Genomic DNA, 16,147 nt, shown 5'->3' on the forward strand with positions numbered 1-16,147 from the left:
TTCTGGAACCCTACAGCAAATACAGTATATAGTGAAACGTTGAAAGCTTTCCCTTTGAGATGAGAAATGAGACAAGGATGCCTGGTGCCTCCTATTTAACGAGTAGAGGTCTTACCCAGTGTGATTTAAAAAAAAAGAAAGATGCGAGAAATAAAATTGTCATCATTTCCAGATGATATGATTATGTAAGTAAAAAATCCCAAAGAATCTATGGGTACTTTATTATGATTAATAAGTCAGTTTAGATAAATTGATAGACATAAGGAAAACTACAAAAAATAATTTATATTTGTAATACCAGTGACAAATATTTATAAAAACTTAAAAATATACCACCTACTATCAAACACCTAGAAATAAAGCTAACAAAGTATGTGCAGGAGTTTTACACAGATTATAAAAGAGAAATTAAAGAGAATCTAAACAAATGGAGGGATATATCATATTTATAAAAGTCTCAATATTATGAATTTGTCAATTCTCCCCTAAAGTGATCCACATAAATTCCAAAAAGTTTCACTGGGATACGAAAAGATGAGTCTAAAATTTACATGAAAATACAAAAGGCAAGAATAGCTGAGGAACTCCTAAGGACAGAAAGACTTGCTTTACTATACCTAGAACCAGCAATAGTAATTAAGACAGAGGGGTGTTAGCACGGGACAGACACACTGGCCGATGGATTAGAAGAGTGAGTAGAAACACACCCACACATGTATGGTCACTTGTTCACAATAAAGGTGGCAAGTAGAGCAGGGGGCAGGCGAAGTGTTTCAAAAACTAACTTCAGGTGAATTTCAGACCTAAATGTGAAAGCAGAATAAAACATCCAGAAGGCAATGGAGGAGAATACCTTGAGGACCTTACAGCATGCAAAGATTTCTTAAACAAGGCAGGCAAAGTTCAACTACAAAAGAAAAGAAACTGGGTGGCAGTGAAATGTAAGAGCTTCTGTTCATCAAAAGGCTCGTGAAGACAGTGCATAACTGAGGGAGCCACAGCTGACATGTGTGAGAGCAAAGAGCTGGTGATTCAACAGCTGGAAACACTGGAGGAGATGAGGGGCGCTTCTCTCTCAGACTGCCAGGGTCATGTCGTGTCCTCTTGCATTCCACACCAAAAGCTGCTCCCCCTCCCAGATGCTCACGAGCAAACCCCTGATCTGCCCAGGGGAGCTGTCAGTGCAGACACCAAGAACCTACTTTATCCTGTACTGAGAACTGTGATAGATGCAAAGGGCTACCCTACATAAAAGTAATGACATAAAATGGGCATTTTTATTCACATTTTTGCCTTTGCTTTTGAAAGGGAAGAAGTTTGAGGCCAGAGTCATAGGAGGAAGAGAAAGCAGACAAACCATACCTCCACGAGGGCGAACTTCTCCTCACTGGTGTAGTTGTAGCGGGTGGCGCGCTCGTACTCCTCAGCGTTGTCAGGGCAGTCCTTGTTGGAGTACTTATCCGTCGGGTGCACAAGTTTCCATGAATACTGGTGTGGTCAGAAAGGAGGAAGACATTCACACTGAATGAACAATGCTTAACTGCTTGTCTCACTCACATGACCTTCACCAAAGCTACCGACAGGTCAGCCTTGTAGTATTTGCAGAGTCTGAAAGTCACACTCACTCACACACACATGCTACACATGCGTGCACACACCACGCAGACACACACAGAGTCCATCTCCCTAAGAGTGCAAAACATTGTGGCCATGCGACTTCGGGTTTAAGAAACAGACCAGAGGTTTAAGAAATACATCAGACAAAACGGCCTGGATATTTTAACTCTCTAACACTCTAGGCATTTCATCACCGTTTAAAAAAAGAATTAGCTATTCAAATGATCATGTACTCATCCAATATAATTTTGGTCTGATCAAAATAAACAACAAAAGAGAAAACTTTCTATGACGTATAGGTATGCAAATCTTTACATGGCATCAGAAACCATTTTACTAATACTAAACAAAAAAAGTGATGGCTAGAACCCCACAGAGAAAATATTGTTTAAATAAAAGAGAATTAAAAATCATCATAACAGTACTTAAATTTAATTCTATAAAACGTTTTAAAAGATGAGGCCCTTTATTTGTAACATACATACATGCAATGTATGTTGAGTCATCTTAGAAACATTTAAATTGATATATATTCTTATTTCTAAGGCCAAAGCTAAAAAGCCAATGTTTTCTTGATCCAAAGACCAAAGTTAATGCAGAACAAATATCATTTAGTCAATTTCTTGGAGCTTGGGAACAAAAGCACTTCTAACCAGCTGGAGGTTGACGTTCTTTTAATTCCCTGCATTTCCAAATAAAAGCAAGCACAGAATGCCTACCACTTCCATCACATGGGCGCTCCACTGAGACAGCAACTGCAGGCCCTGCAGTGCCAAGTCGAAGAGCTTCCGGTACTCAGCATCTGTCTTCTGAGCCTCCTGGCGGCCAGACCCTGTGACAACCTAGAGCACAACAGAAGTATCAGGAAGACACCCCATATGCAGAAAAACCACCTATGCATTTACCCCGTGACCCACCAAACCCACTCTAGGAACCTACTCTAAAGGTACATTCTAAAATATGAAATGATGTGGGCACACAAGCCTTCCCTGTAGCAACAGGCTGGCATCCACAGAGCCCCCAATGATGAATGCTCTGTAGCTCTCAAAGCAAAGAGAAAAGATGCCGTAGACTGTGCTGGATGAACCTCCAGGGCATGGTGTTCAGAGAGGCCTGTGCACAGTATGTTTCCACTTGCCAAATAAAGGAAAACGTGCACATCCTGTGTATTTGCTTATATCAAATAAAACAGATTTAAGTATAGTGACCTACAGGGTAGGGAGGCACAGGGTAGAGGGGAAGCCAGCTTCTCTGAGCATGCCTCCTTTGAGACATCTGACTTGGGAACCACATAAACGGTATATACTATGACATAACATTAAATTGGTGGGGGAAGGGCTCCCTGAAACTCAAAAGCAAAATGAAACAATGAACTGAACTGTGTAATAAGTTGGCATCATGGCCGCACAGTGGGGCCATATAGCATAAGTGTCTGATAATTGGCTTTTTTTGATTATAATGTAAGTGCCTGACATTAACCTTTTGATTGCCAAGGGATCCATTTCAAAGACATCCATCTCAAATAAACACACTGCCAGCTACACAACTAGATAAAGAGCCAGGCTGCTCCACCCATGAAGTTCCCCTTTTAGAGAGCCCTGGGTGACCCAGGGGACTGGAAGCGCTGACAGTTAGTCTTTCTTTTTTGTAATGCAAGTGCCTCACATAAGCTTTGATTGTGTGGCATCCACTTCAAAGATAGCTGTCTCAACAAACACACTGCCAGCCACATGACCAGATAAAGAGCGAGGCCACCTGCCTCCCTAAGGCTCCTTTGCTTTAGAGATCTTAGTTGATTTCCATAAGTGACCATTTGGGCCACTTGTTTTTTCTCTTCCCACGCTTTACATTCCCACTCTTACGTTTTAAATTCACCAATAAAGAGTGAGCCCATGAAACACTACGCCCCTACCCTCAACTCCAATAAAAGCAGAACCCCAGGCCCACATGCATGCTCTCTTTCTACCCTCAGGCTGCCACAAGTAGCACAGTTCCAAGAGAGTGTCTCAGCATCACTACCAATAGGCTGAGACCAACACAAAACAAAGCACTTCAAGCGACTTTGAGAGACAGTGAATGAACAACCCAGAGGGAGAAATCTAAGGACAAAATCCACCGCAAAATAAATCTTAAACAATTTTTGGTAATTGCATTGTTATTATAATATAACATAAAGTTATACATTACGATATACAACTATGTTGTTTCTAGTAATTATATGATTATTAGCAGTGCCAGTATTGCTATTTTAAAATTGCTGAGTGTATCTTGAGACATCAAGTCAAAATTTGCAGGAGTCATTAAGAACCAGTATGGGAAAAAAAGAAAAAGAAAAAAACTGAAGTAGATTGACTTCAACACAGTACTAAAAAAACCCTTGATTTGTTACCTTAGATGATGCTAGGGAATCAATTATTTTAACAATTGATACGTAAAGCAAAGGAATCCAGCTGTGACCTTGTCTCTTCTGGAGGAGGGATCCCACAGAGTAAGGCACAGCTGGTATGAGGGCTGAGGAGGAGGGCAGAACTAGAGTATCACCCTTACAGGTGCACGCAGCTAGGCAGCAGACAACGCTGCCCGCATCACAGAGTCAGCCAGACATTCCAGCGGTTTTCGGCATGGCCGACGAAGGGCCGAGTGGGCTGAGAGAAGGGAAGCTGAGTCTGATCAGGTCTCCAGATCTAACTACCAATGTACAGGAAACACGGCGCAGAAGTCATGGCAAATGATGCCCCAGAGAGGGAGAGAGACGGAGGGGGACACATCTCCGAGGAGACACATCAACAAACTGCAGTGTCTGGAACTTAATTTGGATCCTGAGGCAAACAAATTTGGAAAAATAGTGTGTGTGTATGTATATACATATACTTGTATACACAGTGGAATATTATTCAACCATAAAAAAGAAGGAAATCCTGGGCCAGCCCAGTGGCACAGCGGTTTAGTTTGCACGTTCTGTTTCAGCGGCGTGGGGTTTACAGGTTCGGATCCCGGATGCGGACCTACGCACCACTTGGCAAGCCATGCTGTGGCAGGCGTCCCACATATAAAGTAGAGGAAGATGGGCATGGATATAGCTCAGAGCCAATCTTCCTCAGCAAAAAGAGGAAGACTGGTGGCAGATGTTAGCTCAGGACTAATCTTCCTCAAACGAAAAAAAGAAGGCAATCCTCCCATTTGTAACAACATGGATGAACCCTGAGGGTATTGGGCTAAGTGAAATAAGTCAGACAGAGAAAGACGAATACTGTACAGTCTCACTAATACATGGAATCTAAAAAGTTTGGTAGTTTTAGCTCTTACAATTAGTTTTATGATCAATTTTGAGTTGCATTTTTTGTATGGTATGAGGAAAGGGTCCAACTTCATTCTTTTGTATGTGGATTCCCAGTTTCCCCAGCATTATTTGCTCCCCACTGAGTATACCCTCATCAAAAATCAACTGACTCTACAACCCTGGGTTCATTGCATCATTATTCACAATAGCCAACACACGAAACAACCAAAGTTGCTGGTGGCCTAGTGCTTAAATTTAGTGCTCTCCACTTCAGCAGCCCAGGTTTGGTTCCCGAGCTTGGACCTACATTTTTCTGTTAGTCGCCATGCTGTGCTGACAGCCCACATACTAAAAATTAGAGGAAGATTGGCACGGATGTTAGCTCAGGGCAAATCTTCCTCAGCAAATAAATAAATAAACAAACTGAGTAAAGCATTCAAAGGTGGATCTCTTTCTTCTTGTTAAAATCATCATCTTATCCTGAAGGTACTACACTCAACAGCAAAAGGAAGATGACAGGAACCATGCATGCTGTTAGATGCTCTTATTTGGAGTAAAAATCAGCTCTACATTTTGAGAGCTTCCCATGAACTCGGTTTACAACTACATCATGAAGTCTCAAGGGGCTGCTCCCCATCTCTACCCTAAGGGCTGTGCTGGCCGCTGGAGAAGGGGTGAAGTAAGGCCTCCTCACTAGGGAGTCGGCCACCTACCAGGGGTCTGCTGGAGGCAGCACATGCCCTAAGACATCTGGGCTGTCTTTCAGTCATTCTAGTTGTATGACGACTAGCATTTGGTGGGTGGGGGCAGGGGTGCTCATCATCCTGCAATGGGTGGGGCCAACGCACAGAGCTGTTCCCCACAAATGTTAATGGTCCTCCTGAGAACCCTGAGGTACCACAGTCTCACAAACCAGACCTGTGTCTGTGGCCCCAAGTCCCCGGGTTCTTCTTGACTATTTGCAGAACCCATACCACTGACCACTGCTTTGACCTTGCTGCCTTGTCTGCTAAGATATGAGAAGTGCCATTCCCAATGCTCCTCCACACTCACACACCCCTCCAGCACACCCCACACACTGGCAGGGCTAGCTTGGAGTCACACTTGACAGGTGGGGATAACGTGATCAGCCCAAACAAGGACACAGGAAACCCAGCTGCAAAGCCGAAAGGAATTAACAAGGCCTGAAGCCGAGGAGATAGCGCTTCCTCCTACACCCAACTCCAGGCCCTCCCCTGGGCGCCAGGACGTCCTCCCACCGACCCAGCAGCTCCTACACGCCTCTGCCTTCAGGACTTCCTGCCTCTAGGCACGAAACGGCCACAAGCCATAATCACTCCTTTCCTGAGGCCCTACCCTCTCTCTTCTAGCAGCTTGGAAACAAGACTAGACTAGGAAACAGACTTAATTCAGGGTCTTTCCTCAGTCCTTTCTTTTGGGACCTCTATTACATTTTTCTGAAAAAAGATCTACAGGTGAACAGATAAAAACGATGCTGACTGCACTGCCATCCATTATAACGAGTGCTTTTTAAGTATTCGTACTCAACCATGCTTCTCAAAGCAATTAACGTCAGTTTTCGGTTGCAGAGAACACAGATGACATTCTAGGGCCATCTGTCCTCAGGTGTCAGTGCGGGCGGGCGCAGAAGGCCCACTCACCTCACTGTTGCTATAGCGTGCCAGCTCTGAGATGAAGCGCATGTGGTCCTCCCGGATCTGGATCATCTGCTCACAGATGTTGTACTGCGGGCTGCTACTGGAAGATGTGCACGTCCATCTGCAGTGAAGGGGAAACGTGTGTCACCTGAGGGCACTTGCACAAGGCTTATGCAGCACAACGCTGGGTGCCCAAGGACACATGCATAGCGTGGGAGAGGAGCTGGAGGCTAGGAAACAATATGGAATTCTCAGCAAGGAAACAGAGCTGGCCCAGCCCCCTCTCCCTGTGTCAGGGTCACTGCCCTACCTTCTCATATCTGTGTTTTGGAAAAGGAATTGTAATTTCTCTATAATCAATAAACCATTTTCTAAAACGCTGAGAGATGCTGCTGGATTTAGGACAATGCATCACCCTTGCGAGGACCTCTTGACGTATTATTGCAGAGTTGGCAGGAACTATTTCTTTATTACTCACATGGGAAAATATAAGCTATAGTATAGAAACAAATCAGCCAAAGACTCAGGAGCAAAAGTTATCCTTACGGGGAGAGTTGAAAACTGACATCATCTGGAAGTTAGACACTGTCACCATAACTACCTATGTGCACAACATATGTGCACACCATTTCAGCAGCAAACAGACACAATTTAGTGGGAAAGAAGTTTATTAAGAACTGAAACTGCTGGTGCTCTTGGGCAGAAAGCATGGATCTTAGGACTTAGACGGCTGCCCCCTCACATGTAGCACCAGTACTCTGTGTTTTTAACAAGCTGGTCTCCTTTTCGTGAAGGGATGGAATACAAGTTACCACTTTTTGAGACGGTCAGTGCACTGTCTCAAGTAGTACCTCTTTCTCTTTGATTCCACTACAGGATGATGGGATGATTATGTTGGCATTATCCCAGGCAGCTCCTCAAGTCTGCAATGAGCGTGCAAGGCACAGGCTCTGCACTGGGATCCATTCTCAATACACTTGCCTCCCCTGCAGACCCCCAACAGCATATCCACCTCAGGCAAGGCACTGGAGCCCAGAGCCTGATTGCTGGCATTGGCGCACTCTGCATCTGCCCTTTCTGGGGCCAGATGCTGGTGTGGGGCCCTTGGGCCAGGCTCCCAAAGCTGATTGCTATATGCTCAGGCACCTCCCAAGGAAGCTGTGAAACATGGGCATTATTACCAATTAAATGCTATAAACTTAGAATAAATCATATTAAAAACAGACAATAAGTGCACAAACTCATGGTTTCCTGATTCTCTTACTGACTTTCCATTACTTATGATCTAGAGCTAATCCCTATCTGTTAGGGCAGAAGCATTGTGTAATGAATGTCACGCTGTCAGCCTGAACTCAGTCACAGCCAGACATTCACACCATGGACATCAGCTCATGTTCCAAATCAGAGTTTGAGGTGGTACTGAAGCAGAAAGAAGTTTCAGCTTAATGAACTTAACATAGAGGAGAGTGAGAAGCCATCTAAGAGTGGATCACATAGCAGATTTAACGGCAAATATATTTGGAAATAAACTAGCACAGAGGTTGGCAAACTACAGCACAGGTCAAATGCGGTCAGCTATTGTATGGGTCTAGGGCCATAAAATGGTTTTTACATTTTTAAAAACTTGCTTAATAAGACAAAAAAGAAAAGAAAAAACAAACGAGAATATGAGACAGAGACCACATGTGGCCCCTGAAGCCTAACGTGTTTACTATTTGGCCTTTAAAGAAAAAGACTGCCAGCCTCAGAGTGAACAGATTGAGATGCAACTGGTTTTTCAAAATCATGGTTGAACTTCGGCCAGTCTGGCTATGGGTGCATGCATTTGACAAAAGTCAGCAAAAGCATCCTATGGGACTCACCTGCCTATGTGGAATCTACAATAATACCTTAACTGTGAGCTACAGATCCTATATGGCAGGGTTGGCCACCTTTCTCTAGATAAGACCAGAAAGTAAATACTCTAGGATTTGTGGGCTACACTGTCTCTGTCACATCTGTCACATAGTCACATTGTCTTATTTTAAAAACAACCCTTTTAAAATGTAAAGATCGTTCTCAGCAACAAAGACTTTCCAAAAACAGGCCTGGGCTGGATTTGGTCCACAGGTTACAGTCTTGTACCCTCTGTAAGATACACGCAAACATCCCACCCACAAACAGGGCTGCTTGTTAAGAAGTGACCAGCAGACCACAAGGCCCAGAGCATTTGTTAACAAGTCTACATTTCAACCAGCACTATCCAAAAGAATTCTCTGGGATGATGGAAAAGTTCTGTATCTGTGCTCACCAATACAGTAGCCACAAACTATTAAATATTTGAATGGCTAGTTCACTAAGAAAATAAATTGCATTTTTTAATGAATTTAAAGGTAAACAGCCACACGTGGCAAGGGCTACCACATTAGGCATTCAGTTCCAGAGAGTTGAGAATGGCAAAGGTGTTATCTCAGATAAATGACTAGAGTTATTAAACGACAGTGAGGCCACAGCAGAATGCTCTAATGGGCAGCTCGTCCTACCGAGATTTATTTTCCTCATAGTGCGTGCTGGTCTTGATGTATCTTGCCAGTTCTATTTGCATGTCCCCAAACAGTGGAACCACCTGGAGCTGCTGTATTCAAAGAACAAAAAAAACAGGGTCATTATGTATGTTTAGTCACCAAATACATAAACACAAGAAGAACGAGTAATAGTAATAATTACTATGCATTGAACGCTATTTCTGCAAATCATTTACTGCAAAAAAGTTGTAAATAACTTCTACATGCACTTTCGGAACAAAATACAAATTAAGAACCAACATTCATAAAACCAATTCAAATATTAAAATTAACCTACCTTTTGCTAGATCTATAGTTACAAAAAAATCAACTGCATTTCTATATGCAAGCAACAATTAGAAAATGAGGGGCCGGCCTGGTGGCACAGCGGTTAAGTGCGCACGTTCTGCTTCGGAGGCCCGGGTTTCACCAGTTCAGATCCCGGGTGCGGACACGGCACCGCTTGGAATGCCATGCTGTGGTAGGCGTCCCACATATAAAGTAAGGAAGATGGGCATAGATGTTAGCTCAGGGCCAGTCTTCCTCAGCAAAAAGAGGAGGATTGGCAGCAGTTAGCTCAGGGCTAATCTTCCACAACAAAAAAAAAAAAGAAAGAAAGAAAATTTAAAGAGGAACAACTTCCAATAGCATCAAAAAAGTATGTATGAATACATGAACAAAATATGTACAAGACTTCTAAGCAAAAATACCACCAAAAATTCTAGAGAAAATTTAAAATTCTAAGTGAATGAAGAAATATATCAGGTTCATGTATTGGAAGACTTGGTATTTTTTAAATGTCCGTTCTCACTAAATTGATCTATAGATTCAATGGAATTCCAAACAATATTCCAAGAGGAAAACCAGGCTATCAGTAGTGTGTGTCTGTGTGCTTGTGAAAATCAGCAAGCCAATGCTAAGATGTAGGTTGAAAGGTGAAGGGATGATACTCAAGGCAATCTTAACATAACTTGAAGACTTCTTGATATGCAGACCTATTCCTTTGGAAAACTAAGACAGTGTGGCCCTGGAGCACAGACGGAAACCAGTGGAGAAAGACAGAGAAGCTAAGACAGTCACACACATGCAGACACCTGCTTTATGACCCAAGTAACACGGCAGGGCAATGGGAGAAAAGATAATCTTTGCAATAAATGGACAGGGTCAATTGGATATGTATAATGGGGAGGAAAAAATCCAAGAATGTCAATCTGCTACCTCACAGCATGCACAGAGGGAAGTTTCAAGGGGATTACAGATCTAGATGGAAAAGGAAACGGTGACACTTCTAGGAGGTAACACAGAAGAAAATTCTCATGAGCCTGCTGTATACAAAGATTTCCTAAAAGTGGACATTAAAGATCGATATATTGGACTACATTAAATATTGAACAGAAGTTTACCAAATGACACCTTTAAGAAAGTGAAAAGGAGAGCCACATAGGGGAGAAGGCATGTATTTTAGAACACATGTATCCAACAAAGGACATGGACCCAGAATACACAGACTACAAATCAACAGGGAAAAAAGAAGTAGAGACTTGAAGTGACACTTCACCAGAGAGAACACACAAAAGGCTAACAGCATGAAAAGTCACCAAGGAAACAGCGACTAAACTGCAGGACATGCTACTGAGGAAATCATAAGGATGGACATACCCTTCAGGATGCCCCTTCCCCTCAAAAAGTGACAGTGCCAAGTGTTGCCAAGGATGTGGAACAATGGGAATGCTCGTTCATTGTTGGAAGGAACACAAATCTGCACAACCATGTGGGAGAATCGTCAGGCTGGATTTACTACCAGGACCCGCAACCACCACCACCCACCTGGTATATTCCAACAGAAACGAGCACAGACGTGCACTAAATCAGAGCAGCCAAAACCCAGAAACAATCTCACGTCCATCACAACAAAATGGATAAATAAACTGCAGTCTAATCACAAGAATTGCTCCACCACAATAAAAACCTAAGGACTGGAGCTGCAGGCTCCCACAGGGATGACTCTAACAAACAGAGTGAGTGAAAGTGGCCAGATGCACGAGAGAGAACATGGCTTGATTCCCTTTCTACAAGGTTCAAACCCAGGCAACACTGGTGCACAGCAGGAGGGAGAGAAGCCGCCTCTGTAGACAGGAGTGTGAGCGCTGCCAGTCAGCATGCCCCAATTTCCTGATATGTGTCATGGTTATAGGGGTTCATCTCCCAAATTTCAAGTGGTATACATTTCAATAAAAACATTTATCTAAAAAAACGCAACTTACCTTGAAGTACTTGTCAATCTTGGATAAGTTTATCCTTTTCTTGGCATCTAGTTTATAGATGTTGCTGACACTCCCATCCATCAAGTACAGACCAAACCCCATGACCTGAAAATCACATAAAACTCAGACCTGCAAGTTTAATTGCCTCTAAGCACTTATACTGCTACAGTTTATTTTGAAATGACAATTCACTCTTCTTTCAAAAAGCGTTTTTAAAAGCTCCTTGGAAATAAACAGCTATCCCTTCTTGAGAAGCTATTCTTTTACATGCGTCATTCCTTGCAGCTATTTCAGCGTCCTCCCCAGGCACACACATCAGCTCCACCTCTCATCAAGCACAATGCAGTACAAAATACGGATTTCCATGAGCACCCATAGCCAGGGGCCCCTGCACCAGACAGCACCGACAGAACATTTCAGCCGTCACAGTGCTATCCAGTGGGCTCTCCAGTGTGATGAGGTCTTGGGGTTGGGCCCGCTCTTGCAGGGAGGGCTTTGGGCAGCCGGACATGCAGCACAGGGTCTCCAGGGCTTCCCTCCACAAAGGTGTAGGGCAGAGCAAAGGGAATGGCAGAACCACCTTCTCCTGGCCCCACGAGGAATGTCACTGAAAACCTCCTCATCTTGAAATAGAATAATAACGAACAATATGGTAAATGGCTGTTTCTTGAACAACAAGTCTACTTTAATCATGGTGACACAGTATATTTAATTCCTCGGAATCACATCCTTGATAGGTGGAATAAGGTATAACCTGTACTACAGAAGCTTAATGCTGGGAGAAACCCTGGACCCAGGACCTCCTCACCCACAAGCACCTTTTCTGGGGGTGGGCATATGATCCACCTGGCACCGGGGTCAAGCCCAGGACATACTCACAGGAATGTGTCAAGAGCCTGTAGTGCAACTATAGGCTGTGTGCAGGGCAGAGGATGCTACACATACACACACACATACAAACACATACACAAACGGCAAGCGTCAGAATAAGAAAAGGCATGCAAAAGGATCTTAGACAAAGCACAGCCTATTAATGACAGCAAGGCCATCCCTCCCTCCAGAGTACAATGGGCAGTCACCCCACACGTACTTTGAGAAGCATGTGTTTTTCACTGGGTGTCAAGTACATCCTGTTTTCATAGTAATCCACACACAGATTCACGATGTCAGCGAGGAGCTCTTCATAGCCAGAAATCACTTCGAGCTGTTGCTGCAGAGACTGACACACACAGCAGGAGATCTGTGCCATGGTCTGCTCCTGGCCCCGGGTCCCCCGCCCCCCAGCCATGCACCCTGCCAGCCAGAGTGGGGAGAGCGTGAGCCTTACTTGTGTGATCTTGTTGTGGTTGGCCAGGAACATGGACAGATTCTGAGATTCCTGGATGGACTGTGGGTCCGCCATTTTCCGCAAAAACTGAGCAGCCCTTTGAAAGCAAAAAACAGAGTTAATCAACCAACATGCTTAATGATGAAAAAAGAAAAAAGCCTAGGAATTCAGGATTATTTTACTCTGCCTACAGTTATCTGTAGAAATGTGGGTCTTAACTTCAGCCTCCTCTAGCTTCTCCATCTTTAACTCCAGGGCAGTCTTTTGCCAACCTGGACAGCTCATGACCCAGATGTCCAGAGCTGACAAACTTCCTCAGAGACGTGGCAGCACCACCCACAGGCCTTTCTGAAGGGCCCCTGCACACTGGCCTCTGTCCTGGGATCCCTGTCCCCGGGTCTGAGAAAGGCCACCCCCTCTTCTGTGACTTCTAGAGCCCGGTGACGAGGATGGCAAGCACCATTCATGCTCTCTGCTGGGAACCCTCTGGGCCACCACGCCTCCACAAGTTAGGGACCATACACAGTTTTGATGCCAAAGGTCTGAGACAGAATCCTGGTCCCTCCACTAACCCACAGCTCCATCTTGGACAAACCTCCTGAACTCTGCTGAGCCTCATTCATCACATCAGTAACTAACAACAGCCGCCCATCTGACCGCCCACAGAACTGACATGAGAACAGAGATGGAAAGGCGCACAGAAGGACCTGTAGACTGAGGTCTGATCGTGCTGTGAGGCACGTACTGAGTCTCTGAGTTCGTCAGAGCAGTGTCAAGGTGAACGTGAGGATTCGGCACATAGCCTGCCCACATAAGGACATGTCTATGCAACCTAGAAACTTGGGGTTTTTACTGATAGAAGACTGATAACCTACTCCAATAGTCACTTCTTCCCTGCTTTCTTAGGAATAAACTCCCAATTTTCATGCGGCACCAATGTGCCTCATCTCCACATGACCGATGGCTGAGCCATGAGACATAATGAAAAGTCTTGCAAGGCACTGGAAAGTTTTTATAAAGGAGAGTGTGGGCCCTTCTATTCTTCTTCCTCCTTGTTGACTGGAATGCAGAAATGACAGCTGGAGCTTAAGCAACCATCTTGAAACATGAGACAACACATGAAGACAGCAGAGCAGCAGGACAGCTGGAGTCCTGGGTCCTGAACACTGTGGAACCCCCTCATCAGCTGCAGATCACCCAGCTCAGGACTTTTCAGGTGAGAAAGAAAGAATCGGAAATCTTGTTTAAGGCACTGTTATTTCTCTAAGTTTTTAAGAATTATATACAGTTAAACTAACATTAACTAATACAGTCACATTCCTTTTCAAAGTGTTCACTTTATTGATCTGAGTGGCTGCTGAAACTAAGGAAGGGATCAAAGATGCTGTTTTCTTTTTCTCAAGCCTCACGATAACCATATAGGTTATCTTGGCATTTACACTCAGAAGAGGATGTACTGGTAGCTACCAGCTGGGTGCAAATAAAAATTGTGTTGGAGTGGGGGTGTGTAAAGACTGGGGAGGAGTAGGGGTTACTGTCTGGGAAGGGGAACCAACAGGGGGTCCCAAACAGAGGTCACAGGACGAGGCCGCTGGAAAGGATGAAGGGGTAGCCCAGGCCCTCTCAGTGCTCAGGGGAGCCTCAGGTGGTAAAGACCCCTGTGGTTCCTGGAGGGGGTGCCTGGGGCCCCCACAGCCTTCCACAGAGCAGCCCCATCTTTAAACTATTTTACAGACTGGGCTTTGGAATAAAAGTGCTGCTGCCGAGAAAAAAGAAAATCTTTTTGAAATGAAAAACCACTGATGCTGTCCACCATCCCCATCTCCCCGATAAAGTCAGAAAGGCTAAGAAAGCTGCTCAGAATCATAGCAAGAGATTTGTTCAGCCAGGAGCAGACGCTGCTCTCCTAGGCTGGGCTGGTTTCACCCTCCACCTCTCAGAAGACCCCATGCTCTGCAGAGAGTCACACACACTTGGAGTATCACAAACACTGTCATCAGATGGGGACAACTGCAGAGTTTCCCACCCAAGAGGGGTAACAGGCCAACTCCAAAGATTTCCTGGGTTTGAAGATCCAGGCTTCTGCCCAGAGCTGATCCTAGGTGATGAATGGAATGCCTGTACTTACTCACTTGAATAAAGCTTAAAATGCTAGGGACCTAGCTCAACTCCCACTGCCGCCTTATCCTCAAATCTAGGTTTGGCACTGTATCCCAAGTCGATTTTATTTTAAAGACGCAACAGTTGTATGATTTTTAGATGCAACCTAACTACAGTGTATTCAGATGCAAAGTAAACTCTTCAAATTTAATTTCATAGCCAAGATTCCTTGTCTAACGGAAGAAACAGATGTCAGCATCTCCTTCAAGCCAATCATGCCTTCAACAGTACTGAGCATATTTTCTAAGAAAGTTGATCGGAAGACAGCTGACTCTGCTCTGACCAACGGCCTTCCTTCTGCCTGCCACCAACTGCCCCTTCATGGTTTTTCAGAAGTGCACTGCTGTGCCATGCCCAGCTTTTCCAGTTCTCTTCTCCAGAAGTTCTTCACGTTCAAAAAGAAAACCACCCTGGAGGAGAGCTGGTCCAGGACCTGGAAGCTCCAGCTCTGCCCACTGCTGTGACGGACATCCTACCAGTGAGTGATGAGCAGAGGGGGCGCCCTCAGGCCACAGAACCCACCTGCCCCCTTGTCAAGATGCTCACCAGGCCAAGGCCCTGCAGTGACCCCAGCACTCTGAGAGCAGGGACTGGTCGTTGCGCTTCTGTCTTCCCAAGGGTGCTGAGCACCCAGAGGTCCTCAACAAACACTTGGGGATGACGAGGATGCTCAGATCCCACTCTAACTTCATGAAACCATAATATACACATGTCTATGAGGACACAGCGCTGCACTACAGCGCAAACAATCTGCTGGCTACCCCCACCTCCTAAGGGTGTGTATTCAAACAGTTCGAAGACTGCTGAGCAACCACTACCAACCCATAGCGCTTATTTCAGAACACATGGGATGTGCACCAACTATGTGCAGGACAGCCAACTGATGAGGCACCATCCCACCTCCCCAGCACTATCCACGTGGCCCAAAGGCACAAGGCCAAAGCTCACCTCTTGTATGCTGAGTGGTCGTTCTTCACACTGCACTTCATGTTCTTCAGCTCATCCAGCACAGCAAACATGTTGATGAACTTGCCCAGTGTGATCAGGTAGGCCTCAGACACAAAGTCCTTCCTCCTCTCCGTGTGGCACAGGCGCCTCACCTCCCCACAGAAACGCTCAATGGCATTTCTCTGCACAAACGAAGGAAGGCAGAAAAGCCACTGTCAATGATAGGCTGACTCCACGCTCAGCTTCAAGCACAGAGTCTGGATTCACTGTTACTTGTTGATAAAATATACACCCAAATGAGTGGATGTTTGCAGCTCAGGTCAAAAGACATGTTTCTATAAAGTAATTCC

The 16,147-nt window shown here is 44.8% G+C and overlaps 1 protein-coding gene across 1 annotated transcript in view; it reads right to left on the minus strand.

The window, feature by feature from the left end:
• Window positions 1–16,147, minus strand: part of LOC103565322 (cytoplasmic FMR1-interacting protein 1) — a 61,617-nt gene that overhangs the window by 16,297 nt on the left and 29,173 nt on the right. Inside the window, exons 6-13 of the mRNA XM_070623749.1 lie at window positions 15,798–15,979; window positions 12,690–12,786; window positions 12,453–12,581; window positions 11,363–11,467; window positions 9,078–9,169; window positions 6,559–6,676; window positions 2,337–2,459; window positions 1,348–1,488 (exon numbers count right to left, since the gene is read on the minus strand). Coding sequence (XP_070479850.1) covers window positions 1,348–1,488; window positions 2,337–2,459; window positions 6,559–6,676; window positions 9,078–9,169; window positions 11,363–11,467; window positions 12,453–12,581; window positions 12,690–12,786; window positions 15,798–15,979 — 987 coding nt within the window. The remainder of the gene's footprint in view (window positions 1–1,347; window positions 1,489–2,336; window positions 2,460–6,558; window positions 6,677–9,077; window positions 9,170–11,362; window positions 11,468–12,452; window positions 12,582–12,689; window positions 12,787–15,797; window positions 15,980–16,147) is intronic.

This window comes from Equus przewalskii, chromosome 1, assembly GCF_037783145.1.
Source record: "Equus przewalskii isolate Varuska chromosome 1, EquPr2, whole genome shotgun sequence".
NCBI lineage: Eukaryota > Metazoa > Chordata > Mammalia > Perissodactyla > Equidae > Equus > Equus przewalskii.